This window comes from Coregonus lavaretus (genome assembly GCF_964263955.1).
Source record: "Coregonus lavaretus genome assembly, chromosome: 23".
Taxonomy (NCBI): Eukaryota; Metazoa; Chordata; class Actinopteri; order Salmoniformes; family Salmonidae; genus Coregonus; species Coregonus lavaretus.
In genome coordinates this window covers 23,230,319-23,252,436 of record NC_140010.1, presented here as the reverse complement: position 1 = coordinate 23,252,436, position 22,118 = coordinate 23,230,319, and the positions used below count along the sequence as shown (strand labels likewise).

General features: G+C 44.1%; 1 protein-coding gene across 1 annotated transcript; it reads right to left on the bottom strand.

The window, feature by feature from the left end:
* Positions 1 to 997: 997 nt before the first annotated feature.
* LOC311150746 (G-protein coupled receptor 54) lies at positions 998 to 20,548 on the bottom strand (the record flags this gene model as incomplete). The annotated part of the gene is made up of 5 exons (XM_084188270.1): positions 998 to 1,372; positions 1,621 to 1,859; positions 1,978 to 2,113; positions 19,185 to 19,309; positions 20,317 to 20,548. The coding sequence occupies 5 exons, from the start codon at positions 20,546 to 20,548 to the stop codon at positions 998 to 1,000; spliced, it is 1,107 nt and encodes a 368-aa protein (XP_084044396.1).
* Positions 20,549 to 22,118: the final 1,570 nt, after the last annotated feature.

Here is a 22,118-nt window from a genome sequence, read left to right as displayed (position 1 = left end):
AACTAGCTAGCTAGCTTGATAAACAGTGCTGACAATTCCATTTGGGCTAGCTAGTTAAATTATACAGCCAACATTTGTGTCTATATTGATGCTGTTACAATAACCAAACAGTTGGCTAAACAAATCATTTGTGAAACCATGTGTAACGTATACGCCGGGAGTCAGGCGCAGAAGGTGAGTTTAATAATAAAATGATAAACAAGAACAAACATAAGCCGCATACTGAACGTGAGAGAGATCAGTACCACCTAATGACTGATGACAAGTGAGGGCTAAATAAAGGGGGAGTAATCAAGGAGCAAATGATGAGTAGGTGTGCGTAATAATAGGAAGCAGGTGTGCGCAATGATGGTTGCCAGGACCGGTGTTTAGTAGACTGGTGACATCGAGCGCTGGAGGGAGGGAGCAGGAGTGACACCATGATGTGATGTATGACAGGATTGGAAGTTACATGCAATTCCAATGTTGTTTGAGTTGTTTTGTGTATCAGCAAATATGCTTGAGATAATGTCACTGCAACACTGCATCCATGTTGCTTGACTTACGCGTTTTCAAAGAACAGTCAGTCAAGTTGAGCTCCCCGCCCACTCAGCCTACTAGCTCCACTCAGTCTGTCTTTTCAGACATCCTGGTAGTTTGACATGAGAGAACAATTTGAGCATTTATAGCAGGAAAAAATATTATGGGTGATGTTTCAGTCACTCAAAAGGCTATTTTATATGGGAACCAGAATGACTGTTGAGGTCAAGTCTGTGATATCAGAACAGAGCAGGATCAGTCAGATTTGTAGAATTGCAAACAAACACATAAAATGCCATTTTAAAATGCTGGTTCCACCAGGAGGTGTTTGCCTTCTGAACAGTGTGATTTCACAACAGGCTATGTTGAGCAGTGTGCATTCACAGCAGTCTATCATGTGTATGTTTGTTTGTGTGCACAGTGAACTGAATCTCCAGCAGCTCTGCCCCCCGGAAGCTAACTCTGCCCATGGCTCATTTCATTTCCCATCGTTGTTGCCTTCCTCTGCAGCAACTAACTTGATTTCTGCGTTAGCCGTGCGCGACGTGACACTGCTGTCTCTCACTTTGTTTTTGAACAGGAAGGGGAAAGTCTTCTTAAAGGACTTGCGAAAACTGGCTCCCATGAAGCCGTAAACGATTGGGTTGATGGAGGAGTTAGCGTAGGACATGCAGTTAGCCCACGTCTTGATCTTATAGGTGACGTAATTGACCCTGTAGTTGGGGTAGAAGGACTGGAACAGGGCGAAGAGCTGGATAGGCCCCCAGCAGATGGTGAATAGGAGGACAATCACCACCACCATCTTGGAGATCTTACTCCTCAGAGTGATTGTCCTCTCAGACAACAGGTGGACCTGTAGTAGAAATGTTGAAGTTACCTCACTACTACTGTGACGGGCTTAGAAATGACCTATACTGTATGTAGTTAAAATCATGGCCACAGGCTAAGGGTCTTTATTAACATACTGTAGTATACCTGCAAATTGGAAGGGATCCAAATATGAACTCATGCTTTCATTGTGTAACCTTGACAAAGGAGCGCACCTATTAAGGTTGTAAACTAAGTCATAAAGGAACACCCAAAGTAATATTCTTTCCTTACCTGGTAATTATTGTCTACAGGTTCCACTGATGGCTGGCCCACCCTCTTCAGCATGAGTGTGTAGCAGAAGGAGATGGTGATGACAGGTAGCAGGTAGGCAGCTATGAACTGATACAGGATGAAAGCCCTCTCCTGGGTCTTCGAGGGAAACCTCTCCATGCAGTAGTGTCTTGGTCCATACCAGTAGCCCTCCTCAATCCTCTGGTACATGAAGATCGGGGTGGATAGAATGAAGGAACCTTTAAAAAAACAAATTTCATTAGTTTAATTTGATAGAAAATGTTCAAGTGTTCAGGATGCTTTGAACCAAAAATCCATGGTTTGCTATCTGTTCAGTTAGGGTAGCATATGACTTACCGATCCATATGCAGATGCTAACTATCATGGCGACTCGTGGAGTGCGATGGCGTAAGGACTTCAGAGGGTAGACTGTGACATAGCAGCGGTCCCCACTCATAGCTGTGAGTGTAATGCATGTGGCTTGAACAGTCACCTAAGAAAAGAAAATAACAAAATAATCTTGATTGTTTACAGGTGAAACAAGATTAAGAATATTACACCAGAGACATGCTGTAAACTACATGTGAATTCATATAAATGGCACTTGCCTGCCCTCACACTGGGAACTAATTAAAATTATGAGCATATAATGAGAACATTTTACTTTACAAAGACATTTATCTCAAATCATTATTAACTCATCCTCCTGGGTTACCAGAAGTGTCATTCCCATTATTTTACAAATGTATAGGATAAAAATACAAACAAAAAATCTAGTTTCTTTCACACAGAATTAATAAAATAATTTTGAATTTGGAGATCAGTTCCCCCTAAAGAATAATGGAATGGTTGCATGATGCCTTTGAGGGTCGGTGACAATCTGTGTTAACAGATAAGCAGGGTCTAAACAACGTATTGTTGTTACACATCACTCTGAGAGTGGGAGTTGTGACCTAGTTCAGTGTAACTACAGTACTTGAGATCTATCTAGCGCCCTGGTCTTTCATTGAAGAGCAAAACGGGGCCAGTTCCGGTGTACATCATTGATCCGAAGATCAAGTGCCCTCTTGTCATAATGTAGGGACAGAATGCATTTGCCTCTTGAACAAAGAGAACCACTGCATGTGGGTTGAAAAAACAAATATATAATCAATTAACAATCAACATATTAACACAAAACAGCAAAGAATTCCAACTGATATTAAAATAGGTTCAACAACGTTTGAATCAATTAATCCTCCCACTTACACACTGCCCACATAAAACAATCCTACAGTTTTACTATAGAATACTACAGTACTTACTATAGAATTCTGTAGTATACTGTGGAATACTATAGTAAATACAACAGTATTATCCCAAAAAACACTGTAGTAAATATTACAGTAATGTCCGCAAAAACACTAGTTTTTTAACTATAGTAAACTACAATATTTAATTTACATATACCCTGCAACATTCCCCTCCCCCATTGTGCCACCCATAAGTGAGAAACCTACATGCCAAATATAGACCATATATAGTGTTCCCTACAGGTTATAGAAAAGAGCAAAAGCTCTGAACTATCAGTTCAGATGCTAGTCCTACCTACCTACCTACCTACCTACAGGTTATGGAACATTTCTCCAGTAGGTTTCCTCAAGGAGAAAGCCTCCAATTGTATGTAAAATAAAATAAAACAAAAACACTATAGGAAATACAACAGCAATGTCTAAAATCACTACAGTACAGACTACAGTATACTACAGTCTGCAAAACATTACATGAATGTTCAATATGCACAAAAATAGTATTTAAAAAAAAAAATGTTTACATCCCTGTCAGTGAGTATTTCTCTTTTGCCATGATAATCCATACACCTGACAGGTGTGGCATGAAGCTGATTAAACAGCATGATCATTACACAGGTAAACCTTGTGCTGGGGACAATAAAAGGCCACTCTAAAATGTGCAGTTTTGTCACACAACACAATGTTGCCAGAGAATTGCTGTTGCCAGAGAATTTAATGTTAATTTCTCTACCATAAGCCGCCTCCAACGTTGTTTTAAAGATTTTGGCAGTACGTCCAACCGGCCTCACAATCGCAGACCACGTGAAACCACACCAGCCCAGGACCTCCACATCCGGCTTCTTCACCTACGGGATCGTCTGAGACCAGCCACCTGGACAGTTGATGAAACTATGGGTTTGCACAACCGAATAATTTCTGCAGAAACTGTCAGACACCGTCTCAGTGAAGCTCATCTCAGTGCTCGTTGTCCTCACCAGGGTCTTGACCTGACTGCAGTTCGGCGTCGTAACTGACTTCAGTGGGCAAATGTTCACCTTCGATGGCCACTGGCAAACTGGAGAAGTGTGCTCTTCACGGATTAATCCCGGTTTCAACTGTACCGAGCAGATGGCGGATGTGTGGGCGAGCGGTTTGCTGATGTCAATGTTGTGAACAAAGTGCCCCATGATGGTGGTGGGGTTATGGTATGGGCAGGCATAAGCTACTGACAACAAACACAATTGCATTTTATCAATGTCAATTTGAATGCACAGAGGCCCATTGTCGCACCATTCATCCGCCACCATCACCTCATGTTTTAGCATGATAATGCACGGCCCCATGTCACAAGGATCTGTACACAATTCGTGGAACCTGAATATGTCCAATTTCTTCCATGGCCTGCATACTCACCAAACATGGCACCCATTGAGCATGTTTAGGATGCTCTGGATCAATGTATACGACAGCGTGTTCCAGTTCCCGCCAATATCCAGCAACTTCGCACAGCCATTGAAGAGGAGTAGGACAACATTCCACAGGCCAAAATCACCAGCCTGATCAACTTTATGCGAAGGAGAATGTCACACTGCATGAGGCAAATGGTGGTCACACCACACACTGACTGGTTTTCTGATCCACGCCCCTGTTTTTTTAAAGGTATCTGTGACCAACAGATGCATATCTGTATTCCCAGTCATGTGAAATCCATAGATTAGGGCCTAATTCATTTTTTTCAATGGACTGATTTCTTTATATAAACTGTAACTCAGTAAAATCGTTGAAGTTGTTGCATATTGCGTTTATATTTTTGTTCAGTGTATTTATACCATAGTATACTATAGTTATTTTTCTATGTAGGTGTACAGCAGCAGGGATATTCGCATTTGTGGGGGAGTAGTCTGCCAAAGATATACACTGCTCAAAAAAATAAAGGGAACACTTAAACAACACAATGTAACTCCAAGTCAATCACACTTCTGTGAAATGAAACTGTCCACTTAGGAAGCAACACTGATTGACAATAAATGTCACATGCTGTTGTGCAAATGGAATAGACAACAGGTGGAAATTATAGGCAATTAGCAAGACACCCCCAATAAAGGACTGGTTTTGCAGGTGGTGACCACAGACCACTTCTCAGTTCCTATGCTTCCTGGCTGATGTTTTGGTCACTTTTGAATGCTGGCGGTGCTTTCACTCTAGTGGTAGCATGAGACGGAGTCATCCAGGATGGCACATCAATGCGAGCTGTGGCAAGAAGGTTTGCTGTGTCTGTCAGCGTAGTGTCCAGAGCATGGAGGCGCTACCAGGAGACAGGCCAGTACATCAGGAGACGTGGAGGAGGCCGTAGGAGGGCAACAACCCAGCAGCAGGACTGCTACCTCCGCCTTTGTGCAAAGAGGAGCAGGAGGAGCACTGCCAGAGCCCTGCAAAATGACCTCCAGCAGGCCACAAATGTGCATGTGTCTGCTCAAACGGTCAGAAACAGACTCCATGAGGGTGGTATGAGGGCCCGACGTCCACAGGTGGGGGTTGTGCTTACAGCCCAACACCGTGCAGGACGTTTGGCATTTGCCAGAGAACACCAAGATTGGCAAATTCGCCACTGGCGCCCTGTGCTCTTCACAGATGAAAGCAGGTTCACACTGAGCACATGTGACAGACGTGACAGAGTCTGGATACGCCGTGGAGAACGTTCTGCTGCCTGCAACATCCTCCAGCATGACCGGTTTGGCGGTGGGTCAGTCATGGTGTGGGGTGGCATTTCTTTGGGGGGCCGCACAGCCCTCCATGTGCTCGTCAGAGGTAGCCTGACTGCCATTAGGTACCGAGATGAGATCCTCAGACCCCTTGTGAGACCATATGCTGGTGCGGTTGGCCCTGGGTTCCTCCTAATGCAAGACAATGCTAGACCTCATGTGGCTGGAGTGTGTCAGCAGGCATTGATGCTATGGACTGGCCCGCCCGTTCCCCAGACCTGAATCCAATTGAGCACATCTGGGACATCATGTCTCGCTCCATCCACCAACGCCACATTGCACCACAGACTGTCCAGGAGTTGGCGGATGCTTTAGTCCAGGTCTGGGAGGAGATCCCTCAGGAGACCATCCGCCACCTCATCAGGAGCATGCCCAGGCGTTGTAGGGAGGTCATACAGGCACATGGAGGCCACACACACTACTGAGCCTCATTTTGACTTGTTTTAAGGACATTACATCAAAGTTGGATCAGCCTGTAGTGTGGTTTTCCACTTTAATTTTGAGGGTGACTCCAAATCCAGACCTCCATGGGTTGATAAATTTGATTTCCATTGATAATTTTTGTGTGATTTTGTTGTCAGCACATTCAACTATGTAAAGAAAAAAGTATTTAATAAGATTATTTAATTCATTCAGATCTAGGATGTGTTATTTTAGTGTACATCATAGAGAGAGCTGGTCCTTTTGATGACCAAGAAAAACCTAAACAAAGGACTAGAGTCTGTGTAGAAGTTTTGTTGAGCATCAGTCATGATTTTCAAACCTTCAAATAATAATAATACATTTTATTTGCGCCTTTCAAGATCCCCATGGAAACTTAGAGTAAGAATAAAATAGCAAATATAAAAATAGCTTTTGCTAAAAAAAAAATGTTTAATGTGACATTATGTTTCTCACTCCTTAAATTGACTAATTTCAGATATATTTCTCCCTGGTTAAATTGAGTTCAATTCCATTCAATATAGTTCAGGTCAACACAATGAAATGTGTTTGGTAACATCCTGTGGCTAGCTGACTTGTAAACCAAAGGTCCTTCAGTGAAAGCCCTGGTTTAATGAGTGGATGTGTGGGATTGACAAAGCTCAAAGGAACCCCCTGGTGGCTGATGATGGTTCATGTGGTGAAGAGAGAGCTCTGACTGACGATAGCATGGTGCATGATGCTTAAATCTCTCTTCTAACTTGCTCATCATAACATTTTTGCACCTTGCACTTTTGTACTATGCATTTAAATGTGTTTTGACAGACTTCTGGGTCAAGAGATGATCATTACGCCATACTGTGGTGAAAATGAAACACTCCACACTGACAGCTGAGATTGGATCCTAGGATAGGTGTCTATGTCTATCTATGCTCAGAACTTTAGTAATTTACCAATCCAACAGATTAGTTTTAATCATGCAAACCTGCTTGAAGCTGTGATTAATTGCAAGAAGCCTGATGGACTGTTTGTCTCCATTTTTTTCAAATGGATAAAGGACATTCTTCTTTATATAGACAGGGGGGGGGGGGGGGGGGGGGTAGAAGGATTACTTTTATACTATTCCAGGTATTCCTTAAAGAGGTAGGGTTTCATGTGTCTCCGGAAGGTGGTCAGTGACTGCGCTGTCCTGGCGTCGTGGGGGAGCTTGTTCCACCATTGGGGTGCCAGAGCAGCGAATAGCTTTGACTGGGCTGAGCGGGAACTGTGCTTCCGTAGAGGTAGGGGGCTAGCAGGCCAGAGGTGGGTGAACGTAGTGCCCTCGTTTGGGTGCAGGGTCTGATCAGAGCCTGAAGGTAAGGAGGTGCCGTTCCCCTCACAGCTCCGTAGGCAAGCACCATGGTCTTGTAGTAGATACGAGCCTCAACTGGAAGACAGTGGAGTGTGCGGAGGAGCGGGGTGACATGAGAGAACTTGGGAAGGTTGAACACCAGACGGGCTGCAGCGTTCTAGATAAGTTGTAGGGGTTTAATGGCACAGGCAGGGAGCCCAGCCAACAGCGAGTTGCAGTAATTCAGACGGGAGATGACAAGTGCCTGGATTAGGACCTGTGCCGCTTTCTGTGTAAGGTAGGGTCGTACTCTACGAATGTTGTAGAGCATGAACCTGCAGGATCAGGTCACCGCTTTGATGTTACGACAGGGTGTTGTCCAGGGTCACGCGAAGGTTCTTTGCACTCTGGGAGGAGGACACAATGGAGTTGTCAACCGTGATGGTGAGATCATGGAGCTGGCAGTCCTTCCCCGGGAGGAAGAGCAGCTCCGTCTTTTCGAGGTTCAGCTTGAGGTGGTGATCCGACATCCACACTGATATGTCTGCCATTCATCATTCACTTGCCCAATCATTATCCTTTACAACTCATGAGTCATAACCAACCAGTCTTAAAGGGGAATTTCACCCTGGGGGAATCTGGGCTTGTTTTCATCATGTCCGAGGCATTTCTAGGACAGTGAGATGTGTTTCACACATAATTGCCCAGGACGAAGGCAGGTCTGGGCTTTGCGTGTTGAATGATACACCCTATGATGGCTTCCGGTGTATTGATTGAGTGGGGGGGGGGGATTCATTGCTAAATATACAAGAATATATATTTTTTCCAGTTTCTGAAGGACTACAATTTGTGTTGGGCGGTGCTTCGTGCTCTGGCCCCTGTCCCTCCCCCAAGGTGGGCTTCTTGAAAAGGAGGCAGACACTAACAACACAATCCTTTGGGCGAAACTGAAAGAACTGACGAGACACAATGGCTTCATGTGATTCCTCTAATCAACACAAATTCGACTATGGAGCATTTTTTGATGTTCTATTAGCTACATGGTAAGTTTCCTGCAAGCCACCTAGCTCGCTGGCTAACTTTAGTTTATCTACTGAAACCCATATTGTGTGTTGCTGGCTAACGTACTACTGTGTTACAGTGGGGGGAAATCCAATTATGTTTTCTGTTTGCTAACTTAGCTAGGTAGCTAGCTAGCTAAGTTAGCTAAACAACTACCGGTAGCCATATATATGACAAAAAATAGAAGAGGTTTTACAATCTGAGATCTTTTGTATCTCTATTGTAAAACCTCTTCTCTTTTTGATCGTAGATATGGCTACTAAACAGCAAGCTACAACATTACAACCAGTCAACTAAAGCTAGGTTTACCAACAAATTTTAACAAGACTGGAGTTTTTATTTTTTCCCCCCACCTTTATATAACCAGGTAAGCCAGTTGAGAACAAGTTCTCATTTACAACTGCGACCTGGCCAAGATAAAGCAAAGCAGTGCGATAAAAACAACAACAACACAGTTACATATGGAATAAACAAAACGTGCAGTCAATAACACAATAGAAAATCTATATACAGTGTGTGCAAATGTAGTAAGTTATGGAGGTAAGGCAATAAATAGGCCATAGTGCAAAATAATTACAATTTTGTATTAACAGATGATGTGCAAATAGAGATACTGGGGTGCAAATTAGCAAAATAAATAACAATGTAAATAACAATATGGGGATGAGGTAGTTGGGTGGGCTAATTACAGATGGGCTGTGTACAGGTGCAGTGATCGGTAAGCTGCTCTGACAACTGATGCTTAAAGATAGTGAGGGAAATAAGTGTTTCCAGCTTCAGAGATTTTTGCAGTTCGTTCCAGTCATTTGCAGCAGAGAACTGGAAGGAATGGCGGCAAAAGGAGGTGTTGGCTTTGGGGATGACCAGTGAGGTATACCTGCTGGAACGCATACTATGGGTGGGTGTTTCTATGGTGACCAATGAGCTAAGATAAGGCGGGGATTTGCCTAGAAGTGATTTATAGATGACCTGGAGCCAGTGGGTTTGGCGACGAATATGTAGTGAGGGCCAGCCAACGAGAGCGTACAGGTCATAATGGTGGGTAGTATATGGGGCTTTGGTGACAAAACGGATGGCACTGTGATAGACTACATCCAATTTGCTGAGTAGAGTGTTGGAAGCTATTTTGTAAATGACATCGCCGAAGTCAAGGATCGGTAGGATAGTCAGTTTTACGAGGGCATGTTTAGCAGCATGAGTGAAGGAGGCTTTGTTGCGAAATAGGAAGCCGATTCTAGATTTAACTTTGGATTGGAGATGCTTAATGTGAGTCTGGAAGGAAAGTTTATGGTCTAACCAGACACCTAGGTATTTGTAGTTGTCCACATATTCTAAGTCAGACCCGCCGAGAGTAGTGATTCTAGTCGGGCGGGCGGGTGCAAGCAGCGTTCGGTTGAAGAGCATGCATTTAGTTTTACTAGTGTTTAAGAGCAGTTGGAGGCTATGGAAGGAGTGTTGTATGGCGTTGAAGCTCGTTTGGAGGTTTGTTAACACAGTGTCCAATGAAGGGCCAGATGTATACAAAATGTATCGGTGGTGACAGTGTTTCCTAGCCTCAGTGCAGTGGGTAGCTGGGAGGAGGTGCTCTTATTCTCCATGGACTTACAGTGTCCCAAAACTTTTTGGAGTTAGTGCTACAGGATGCAAATTTCTGTTTGAAAAAGCTAGCATTTGCTTTCCTAACTGATTGTGTATATTGGTTCCTGACTTCCCTGAGAAGTTGCATATAGCCTGCTAACTTGTAATGCACCATGCCTCGCATTTGTAACTTGTTAGCAAACGTGTAACATCGGCAACTAAATAATATTACTAGTTAGTTATGTAACATAATTGACAAGCGTTGACATTGGTTATGATTATGACCATGGATGCATTTAAATCTCACAAAATTATAGGCATGACTCAAGATTGGAATCCAACAGATGCTAAGTTTACTAGCAAACAGTGAGGAGAAACAATATTACAATTTTTTACTATAAAAATATTGGCGTAAGTAGGCCTGATAGACATGGCTGTAGGTAGATACTGTCTGCCTACCTACCCAGGTCTGGTCACTGTGCAAAGGTTGAGGGTTATGCTATATTTCTTGAAATTAGGCTAGATATTGTTGTAAATGTAATTTCTGTGCATGTGCACATGTATGCATGTTCAACTAGTCTACCCTAATGTTCAAACTACAATAGAGTGTATATAGTTTTTGTCTTACAGACAATACCATGGTGCCTGGGCATCTTCCTGGACTGCAGTCTAGATGCAAAAGCAGAATTCCTTTGCCTGCGTGTCATTGTAGCAGAACTGTATCCCTCTCGAGGGATTAGACATTATGCTGGATTTCAAGCAGATGACTCATGAGGAGCTGAATGGTAGTTTGATCATGACAACACTCCCCCCACAGCTTTACAAGTATTCCCCAAACTTTAATACACGGATCATACTGTATTGTCTTACTGTATGTTTCTTTGTGAATGGCAATTTCATCATGACCACCAGTTCTCTTAGCTACAGATCGTTACACCAGATAATGTGATTTTCCCAAAGATATTTGGTATCCATTACAGGATAGGTACTGTTTGGTGTAGCAAACGGTACCTATCCGTCTTCGTCCTCGATTCGGGGAAACAATAGTCTCATAAAATGTCGGTGTCCAGTTGCAGGGGGTCAGTTTGAATTTAGAAAATGCTCCGCTATTAAAATAAATATTTGTTTTGCTCCATGAAGAAATCCAACAATGTGTACGCTGCCATCTTGTCTATTTCAAGTCTAATCTAATTGATCGAGACAGGTCTGTCATCGTGACATGCAACACTTTGAGGTGGGCACCCACCTGTCTCGATCAATGAGAGAATACTTTAAATAGACAAGATGTCAGCAAAAATCTTTGGGAAAATCACATTATCTGGTGTAACAATCTGTAGCTACAGTTCTCTACACGTGTGTGTCCCTACACCTGAGACAAACTGAACTGTACTACACTGCTAATACATTTTGTTAAATGTATCATATAACATTCTTGTTGAATACTCAGTTCTCTTGAGTTAGCATTAAAAAGTGTATACGCCCCTGTATTTTAGATTTTGACAAACATTCTTTGGATATCTGAATGTCTAGCATCTGTTTTATGCTACAGAGCCCTGTACAACTTATATAAATATAGTCTGTGAATCCATAAAGGCAGACACATTTTTAAGATTGATAGAAAATATCCATATTTATTTTATGGTGGTTCTACATCAGGGCTCTCCAACCCTGTTCTGGGAGAGCTACTGTCCTGTAGGTTTTCACTCCAACCCTAATCTTAGCCATCAGCTTGTAAATATTTTTGCCAATTTACATTCAGCTTGTGCAGAGCTAGGGGTTGAAAGCGCATGTTGGTGGAATCAGATTCTGTACCACCTACAACAAAATGCACAACAATACACAATTTAACCATCCCACTAATTGTATTGATCTCTATTAGATTGGCTAGCTTACCATACCCAACATGGACATTTCAATATTGTCTGCTTGCTGTCAGCTAACTAGCTTCACTAAATTGGCAGCAATATGTCTATCCAGCTGAGACTGGCTGAGAACCAACCATAGACGATTATGCACATTCATTATTGCTAACGTTACAAACACACACAAAAAAATGAGTTACCTATATCGACAATTCTATTTTTACTAAAGGAGTGTTTTCCAGGCAAGGGGAAAATAGATGGCTACCAGATTGTGCTACTCTTATTTGCTAACATTAGTTATCTTACGTTAGCTAAAGTCAGTCAAAGATAGAACAAACAAACAAACATGTTTACTCTGCTGAAGGTAGTTACCAGTCTAGCAGTGACTACCATGGCATAGGCTAAATTGATTGACAGTGTGCATACCAAAAAAGATAGCTATATGATTTAGCTGATGGCTTTGAGTTCAATACAGGACTGTAACGTCAGCTAGCTAGCTAATTTAGCTAGTCCAGCAAGGCTAGCAAGTTAGCTAACATTAGGTTACCGCTTATCGACAATCTTCCATTTTGTTGTGAAGGAAATAAAAAATATTAATACAATCGATGGTATCGCATCACTTCTCAGCTGTCGTCGAAATGGATTCCCCTTCAGTTCAGCCTGAAAATCCCTCTGAAAATCTTTGATCACCGTAAAGCGCATCATTCTTGATAGCCACTGGCAGCATCGGGGGAAATCTCTGGTAGAACGGTGAAAGATAACTCATTTTCGCGCTTGTTTGTAATTAGCACATTACACCACACAGGTGTGATGACAAAAGTAAGTGAAAAACATACATTGTCAAAAATGCCTACAGAAGTTCTGAGATTGCTGTGTGTTTCGTTCGAAGTACACAATACCATCGTTGAAGTTTGTAGGCACGCCCCATCTACCTTAGCGGGCGGTATCTGCATTCTCTATGAATGCTGAACTTGTGGTTCACTATGATCAGACAAATACACAGGAAGTCGAAACGATAGTTACCGGAGTGTAACTCCAGTTCTATGAGTGGAGCGGAGCCACATAGGGGAGCTCTGCTCCTATTGGTTAACCCCGCTGCCTAGGCAGCGAACAGCCTGAGACAAAATTATGCACACACCTGCAGCCAATAAGAGTGCAGGTGTCCTTATAAGAGGGGACGCTTCCCCTCAATCAGCCTCCCAAAAAAATGTCTTCGGCAAGACTGGAGGGTCGGCAGGGCCTTAAGTCCTATGGTGCTCCGCTCCACTCATAGAACTGGAGTTACTCTCCGGTAACTATCGTTCTATATCGTGGAGCTCCGCCCCATAGGGGAGCTCTGCTCTTATTGGTTTAAGGTGGAGCGCAACGCTCCAAAATGTACTCCCTGCTGAGCCCAACACTTCCCATCTAAATGAAAAGGTCTGGCCTAGCAATGGCTGCGACCAAGTCCCGCAGTACTTTAACACACTGTGTCACAATATACTGTGTCCTCGGTTCAAATCCGCCCCAACTAGTCCAATGGCACTGCCAATGTCTAGTGGGCAGATAACCAGAATATGAGTCATACTAATCTGAACCAGCAGATAGATGACGTCACAATTCCGTCAATATAATATGACCGGTCAATAGTAATGTAACAAAGTTGCAAAACCTATTTCCCTCATCATTCCGCCCCAACCCAGTAATACTGGTGGGCAGATAAATAACATTCCCTCTACTGTACTGAACATGTCAGTCAGGAGTTGCACCCCTTCTCAAAAAACCAACACTCGATCCCACTGATGTCAACAACTACAGACCAGTATCCCTTCTTTCTTTTCTTTCCAAAACTATTGAGCGTGCCGTCTTTAGCCTATCTCTCTCAGAATGACCTTCTTGATCCAAACCAGTCAGGTTTCAGGACTGGTCATTCAACTGAGACTGCTCTTCTCTGTGTCACGGAGGCTCTCCGCACTGCTAAAGCTAACTCTCTCTCCTCTGCTCTTGTCCTTCTAGACCTGTCTGCTGCCTTTGATACTGTGAACCATCAGATCCTCCTCTCCACCCTCTCCGAGCTGGGCATCTCCGGCGCGGCTCACTCCTGGATCGCGTCCTACCTGACCGGTCGCTCCTACAAAGTGGCGTGGCGAGAAGCTGTCTCCGCACCACGTGCTCTCACCACTGGTGTCCCCCAGGGCTCAGTTCTAGGCCCTCTCCTATTCTCCCTATACACCAAGTCACTTGGCTCTGTCATATCCTCACATGGCCTCTCCTATTATTGCTACGCTGACGATACACAACTAATCTTCTCCTTTCCCCCTTCTGATAACCAGGTGGCGAATCGCATCTCTGCATGTCTGGCAGACATATCAGTATGGATGACGGATCACCACCTCAAGCTGAACCTTGGCAAGACGGAGCTGCTCTTCCTCCCGGGGAAGGACTGCCCGTTCCATGATCTCGCCATCACGGTTGACAACTCCATTGTGTCCTCCTCCCAGAGTGCGAAGAGCCTTGGCGTGACCCAGGACAACACCCTGTCGTTCTCCGCTAACATCAAGGCGGTGACCCGATCCTGCAGGTTCATGCTCTACAACATTCGGAGAGTACGACCCTGCCTTACACAGGAAGCGGCACAGGTCCTAATCCAGGCACTTGTCATCTCCCGTCTGGATTACTGCAACTCGCTGTTGGCTAGGCTCCCTGCCTGTGCCATTAAACCCCTACAACTCATCCAGAATGCCGCAGCCCGTCTGGTGTTCAACCTTCCCAAGTTCTCTCACGTCACCCCGCTCCTCCGCACACTCCACTGGCTTCCAGTTGAAGCTCGCATCTGTTACAAGACCATGGTGCTTGCCTATGGAGCTGTGAGGGGATCGGCACCTCTGTACCTTCAGGCTCTGATCAGTCCCTACATCCAAACGAGGGCATTGCGTTCATCCACCTCTGGCCTGCTGGCTCCCCTTCCTCTGCGGAAGCATAGTTCCCGCTCAGCCTAGTCAAAACTGTTCGCTGCTCTGGCACCCCAATGGTGGAACAAGCTCCCTCACGACGCCAGGACAGCGGAGTCACTCATCACCTTCCGGAGACATTTGAAACCCCACCTCTTTAAGGAATACCTGGGATAGGATAAAGTAATCCTTCTACCCCCCCCCCCCCAAAAAAAAAAAAAAAAAAAAAAGATATTGTAAAGTGGTTATCCCACTGGCTATAGGGTGAATGCACCTATTTGTAAGTCGCTCTGGATAAGAGCATCTGCTAAATGACTTAAATGTAAATGTAAATGTAATGTCATATACAGTGGGGAGTACAATTATTTGATACACTGCCGACTTTGCAGGTTTTCCTACTTACAAAGCATGTAGAGGTCTGTAATTTGTATCATAGGTACACTCGAACTGTGAGAGACGGAATCTAAAACAAAAATCCAGAAAATCACATTGTATGATTTTTAAGTAATTAATTTGCATTTTATTGCATGACATAAGTATTTGATACATCAGAAAAGCAGAACTTAATATTTGGTACAGAAACCTTTGTTTGCAATTACAGAGATCATACGTTTCCTGTAGGTCTTGACCAGGTTTGCACACACAGCAGCAGGAATTTTGGCCCACTCCTCCATACAGACCTTCTCCAGATCCTTCAGGTTTCGGGGCTGTCGCTGGGCAATACGGACTTTCAGCTTCCTCCAAAGATTTTCTATTGGGTTCAGGTCTGGAGTCTGGCTAGGCCACTCCAGGACCTTGAGATGCTTCTTACGGAGCCACTCCTTAGTTGCCCTGGCTGTGTGTTTCAGGTCGTTGTCATGCTGGAAGACCCAGCCACGACCCATCTTCAAAGCTCTTCCTGAGGGAAGGAGGTTGTTGGCCAATATCTCGCGATACATGGCCCCATCCATCCTCCCCTCAATAAGGTGCAGTCGTCCTGTCCCCTTTGCAGAAAAGCATCCCCAAAGAATGATGTTTCCACCTCCATGCTTCACGGTTGGGATGGTGTTCTTGGGGTTGTACTCATCCTTCTTCTTCCTCCAAACACGGCGAGTGGAGTTTAGACCAAAAAGCTCTATTTTTGTCTCATCAGACCACATGACCTTCTCCCATTCCTCCTCTGGATCATCCAGATGGTCATTGGCAAACTTCCGACGGGCCTGGACATGCGCTGGCTTGAGCAGGGGGACCTTGCGTGCGCTGCAGGATTTTAATCCATGACGGCGTAGTGTGTTACTAATGGTTTTCTTTGAGACTGTGGTCCCAGTTCTCTTCAGGTCATTGACCAGGTCCTGCCGTGTAGTTCTGGGCTGATCCCTCACCTTCCTCATGATCATTGATGCCCCACGAGGTGAGATCTTGCATGGAGCCCCAGACCGAGGATGATTGACCGTCATCTTGAACTTCTTCAATTTTCTAATAATTGCGCCAACAGTTGTTGCCTTCTCACCAAGCTGCTTGCCTATTGTCTTGTAGCCCATCCCAGCCTTGTGCAGGTCTACAATTTCATCCCTGATGTCTTTACACAGCTCTCTGGTCTTGGCCACTGTGGAGAGGTTGGAGTCTGTTTGATTGAGTGTGTGGACAGGTGTCTTTTATACAGGTAACAAGTTCAAACAGGTGCAGTTAATAAAGGTAATGAGTGGAGAACAGGAGGGCTTCTTAAAGAAAAACTAACAGGTCTGTGAGAGCCGGAATTCTTACTGGTTGGTAGGTGATCAAATACTTATGTCATGCAATAAAATGCAAATTAATTACTTAAAAATCATACAATGTGATTTTCTGGATTTTTGTTTTAGATTCCGTCTCTCACAGTTGAAGTGTACCTATGATAAAAATTACAGACCTCTACATGCTTTGTAAGTAGGAAAACCTGCAAAATCGGCAGTGTATCAAATACTTGTTCTCCCCACTGTATGTCTCAGCCTGAGACAGAGCGCCGTCCCCAAAAAGCGATTGCGTCATCATTCCATTACCTGGCTGTGACTGCAGTCTGCTATGTGAAAAGCCAACTTTTTATTTAAAACATCAACAACAACAGTTCCCTCCATACCCTCAACAGGAGGGTGGGGGGGAATAGTGGGCACAGTCAGACCAGCCACTGTGCGATCTCCCATTCTTGCCCCCTTGCCACGTCATTGGCGCCGTCTCTTCTGGCCACCCCTCGGGTGCTTCCAAGAAGACGCTCTGACGACCTCTCTTGTCAACGGCACGGTTGGGACCTCTGGCTCTGCAGGAGGGGCGGGGCCCGCTTCTCTGCTGCCGGAAGTCGCTGCATGGCGCCGGGCACGACGCCTCGCTGTAGACCCCTGTCTACTTGAGGCGGTGGAGCTTGACGGTCGTTTCCGTGCAGGGCCGAGTCGTCCTGCCAGTGGCAGGTGTCTGGCCAGCTGCTTCCTCTCCTCGTCAAGCCTCATAAAACGCTCTGTCGCATCCTTGACGGCGACCCCAAACAGGCTGTCGTCAGAGATGGGGGCGTTCAGTAACGCGGCTCTGTCTGTTTCTTTCATGGCTGTCATAGACAGCCAAAGGTGTCGTTCCACCACCACCGATGTGGCCAAGGACCTCCCCGCACACACAGCTGATGCCTGCGTTAAGTGGAGAATAGCGCCAGAAATCCTGGACGCCTCTTCCACTTCCTCCCCAGTGAGCTCAGACTTACCCGTTGTTAGGCGGGACAGAGAGGCTGCTAGGAGGGCAATATTATTCGCCGCTGCTATGGCCTGGGCTCCTAACACGAAGGACTTCTAAACCAGCTGTGTTGTGAGTCTGTCCTTCTGTGTGGGTAGAAAGGCTTTCTTGGACGAGCGCCAGGGACTCGAACCCGGCACGAGATACGCAGGCAGGGCGCTCTCGAGCCTGGGGATTCACCTTGAAAGGCCCTGCTGTCTGCCTTCCACTCTGGTGAATGGGAGGTACGCCTTAGCCGGCGAACGCGCCGCTAAAGGTGCCTCCCATGAGTCCTCCACATACTTACCAAGCGAGGGCATGGTCGGTGCCAGAGGCTCCACCGCCCTCCTGGGCCTGGAATAAGGACCACCCTCCATCATATCCACTTCCGGGTTGGAGGGAATGGGAGGCAGCTTAATCTGCAGGCGCTCGGCAGCCCTCTCGATTAGCCCTGGAAAGTCAGAGTGCAGAGAGGCTGTGGCGTATGATGTGGCTGCTGAATTCTCAGTGCCCGCATCATCATCGCCCAGGGATGAAAAAGACATCGCCCTTTCCAATGGAAATGGGGTCTTAAAATCATGGGTCAGAGGGATGGATTGTTCCGCTGGAATATCCATCTCTTCCCCAATATCCCTGTCATCTCCTGAGTCAGCGCCCTCAGATGATGCCTCAGAAGCTGAGGCTAACACTGATAGCACATCCTCAAGAGGAATATCCTCCCTAAAAAATGCCCAGCGCTGCTTCCTCTCCTTCAATGGAAGAAGGGCGCAGCTGGCACAAATAGGGGGATCGCTGATGCCGTCCTTGGCGTGCTGTGAACCCAAACACACGAAACAAAGGTCGTGGGGGTCAGCAGCCGCCATGGAGGAGCAGCGGCATTGAGCTCTGAAAATAGCTTTTGGAGGTGGAAAACTTCCCAGTGTGCTCATTATTGGACGACATCGAGAACTGGAAATCGACGGCGTTATCTTCATCCTGAGTCTTCGTCTCTTCTTGGCTTCTTCAGTCTAGTCCAGTCGCTGAAGATAATGGGAGGCTGATTGAGGGGAAGCGTCACCTCTTATAGGGACACCAGTACTCCTATTGGCTTCAGGTGTGTGCATAATTTTGTCTCAGGCTGTTCGCTGCCTAGGCAGCGTTGTAAACCAATAGGGGCGGAGCTCCACGATATAGAACTTCCCGATTCAACCAGTGAAATGAAAATGTGCTAGTTCTAGCTTGTGGATTGGATAATTGTGATGTTTATGATAAAAACGTAACAATTTGAATACCAATATGTTTATATATATATATATATATATATATACACATATTGGTATTTAAATTGTGTTTCAAAATACTATGTTGAAAAATGAGCATGAACCTCTACCGGATAAATGAAATTGCACTGCAAGTTCAGTATTGCAGTTATGTAATTTAATTGGGTACAGCCTGGCACCAGACAAAAAAAATGTATTATTCAGACTAATAGGACAAGTACCTCAGGGGTCCAGTCGAGGGTAATGCTACCCAAATTACATTATGGTGATAAATCCCATCGTTGCATGCACAGCAAATATCTTTTGGCTATTTGTTATCTAATATTAATAACTGATAGAAGTTTGTGACCAGAGACAATGTATTTTATTCAAATGATTTACCTGTTGTAGAAAGGCAACAAATTTGCACATGAAGTCCCCAAATACCCATCCAGGGAGCGGGTAGAGAGTGGCTGTGAACGGGACACAACACACCAGGAAGATGATGTCTGTGGCAGCCAGGTTAGCTGTGGAAATAAGCTCAGTTGTAAATAACCTGGTTCAGTTTATCAACCAGCTAATTATTAGTCAGGTGTGCTAGATTAGGGTTGGAGGGAACTCATTTCTTACTGATGAACACACTTTTGCAACATAAAAAGAACCATTTGAACATGTGAGTCATAAAGCCATTCATTTGAATAAATACCTTGTGTTAAAGAGTCAAAGGCATGTCACCAAGTCAGAGTATCTTGGTATTGGCTTCAAAGAGCCAATTTATTTCACAAAATTCAGAAAGCTAAATACACATGGGTCGGTGGGTACTGCTGTATTTCTTTCTGAAATTATGGCCGATATTATTGTTTCACTGCCATGGAGTAGAGGTCTTATCACTGCAGGTGGACAGGACCTGCTGGGCTCCAGCATTGCCACCCGTGGAGATAATTGTCAGTCATGTCAAACACACATGCACAAACACACACACAGACATATGCGCACATCACGTGCACTCACACAAACACGCACGTTGATGCCATCATTGTAATTTATAAGCACAGAGATATATGCTGTCCACCTTCATGGTTAATTCATCCTATCTCTATAGGAAATCCATTGATGTAGCACATCTCCACTCCACACATGCATTTCTAATGTCAAACACGATCCATTATTTAGTATAGACACATGATCCCTATATTTAATATTTAGTCTGTATGTATACTGTAGTATATGCTGTACTGTATAGGTGCATTCACCAGACAATGGATAAGGTTACAGTCGACAATATTCATGTACAGTCATCAACATAAAAAGACAAATACAGTCATTAAGGCTGAATGATTATATAGTCATCATTAGTCCTAGTTTACAGTGGAAATAAAATATTTCTCTGGACAACATACTTTACATAACATTGACTGTGACAGTAACACACAAAGAACACGTTTCCCAGGTCATGACAATCCACAAGAACAATTATGTATTGTAAGTGGAAAACCCTTTGTAACTGTGAGGGAAACCCTTCGGTCTTGCTTACCTATGTAGAAATTGGTGGCCGTCCTCATCTGCCTGTGTTTGGAGATGACATAGATTACCAGAGAGTTCCCGATGAGCCCCACCAGCATGATGAGAGCGAAGAAGAGAGGCACCAGCCAGGCGTCCGTCAGGAATGGGTGCTCCCCCTCCTCCGGATTCTCCAGAGAAGCATTCAGCTCAGACGCATTGAACCACATCAGGTCTGTAGAATTCCACACATCTGGAGGGAACATCTTGATGTGTGAAAAGAAGTCGAAGATCTTCAAATGTAGCCTTGGGGTGATAACTTGTGTATAATAAATCCCTTTTAACTACTGAAAAGGAAAGTGATATCTGTCCAGATAACATTGGGGAGTCATAAAGGCTCAGGTGGTGAAAATATGAAAATGTATGCACTCACTAACTGTAAGTCGCTCTGGATAAGAGCGTCTGCTAAATGACTAAAATGTAAAATGTAAATGTGTTCTTAGGAGTCCCTAGATCTGTCTATGGTTAGAATGTCTTTGTTTAGAATGGGTCTGACAGTAGAGTAGACTTCTGTTGAGCTCAGACTCACAGTGGTGTTTCTAACCTCGTTGCAAAAGCTGCCTCCTAAACTGCTTCTACTCAAGGACGAGATCCCGTTGGCTTTATACTGAGCAGAGCAGGGACGCACGTGGGCAACTGACTGATTGTGGAATAAATAGGTGATGTCAGGTCTCCTAGCAACATTTTCCCTATCCAAAGTTTGGTACCTCATACACTGCTTTCAATGCAGTCAGAAGCTGTCTTATCATATGGTATCGGTCATATCAGGGCCATTTCTGTGCTTATACTTATGGGTCTTAGCTAATGTACTAGCTGTTATTTACTGTAGCTATGTAAGGATGGTGGTGTATTAAATAATCTAAACTCATTAAATAACCTAAACTCATTAAACAACCTAAACTCAGAAATTATACGATAAAATATGGGGTTCAGCCTTTTCTAATTGAAATCTCTTTTTTTTTTACATTACATTTACTAACAATGATAATCGATTCAAACGTGCCATTAGGATTTAGAGTGGATTGAACACCCAGTTTATCCTAAAATCAGTTTTAAGTGTTTTAAAAAGGATATATTGCTAATCAGGACAGTAACCTCTAAGACGTGTTCTGTGAAAATGCATTCAGCGTGCATCAAGCTAAATTCACAGCCAAACAAAGCATTTGAATCATGGATAAGCAGCACTTACTGTTAAATTGGAAGATACAATTCTGCAATTTAGTGCCAAGGAGTCTTTCTAAATGTTTATGCTATTTCCTTGAGATCAAAAATATGAAGCTTGTTATCAGACATTTATCTGTGAATAATGATAGTAAATATCATTTTACTGCAATTCAATAGGATGTTGTACTGTACATGTACAGGTACATCCATAGAAATTAGCATTAACACAGGTTTTGTCATGTTATATTGATATGGTATGTCATCATGAAATTAGCATTGAGAAAATACACCCTCCTCCCTTACAAAAAGTCCTACAGGAATCCTGCAGAATATACACTGAACAAAAAATATAAATGCACATGTAAAGTGTTTCATGAGCTTAAATAAAAGATCCCAGAAAGATTCCATACTTACAAAAAGCTTATTTCTCTCAAAGTTTGTGCACAAATTTGTTTACATCCCTGTTAGTGAGCATTTCTCCTTTGCCAAGATAATCCATCCACCTGACAGGTGTGACATATCAAGAAGCTGATTAAACAGCATGATCATTACACAGGTGCACCTTGTGCTGGGGACAATAAATGGCCACTCTAAAATGTGCAGTTTTGTCAC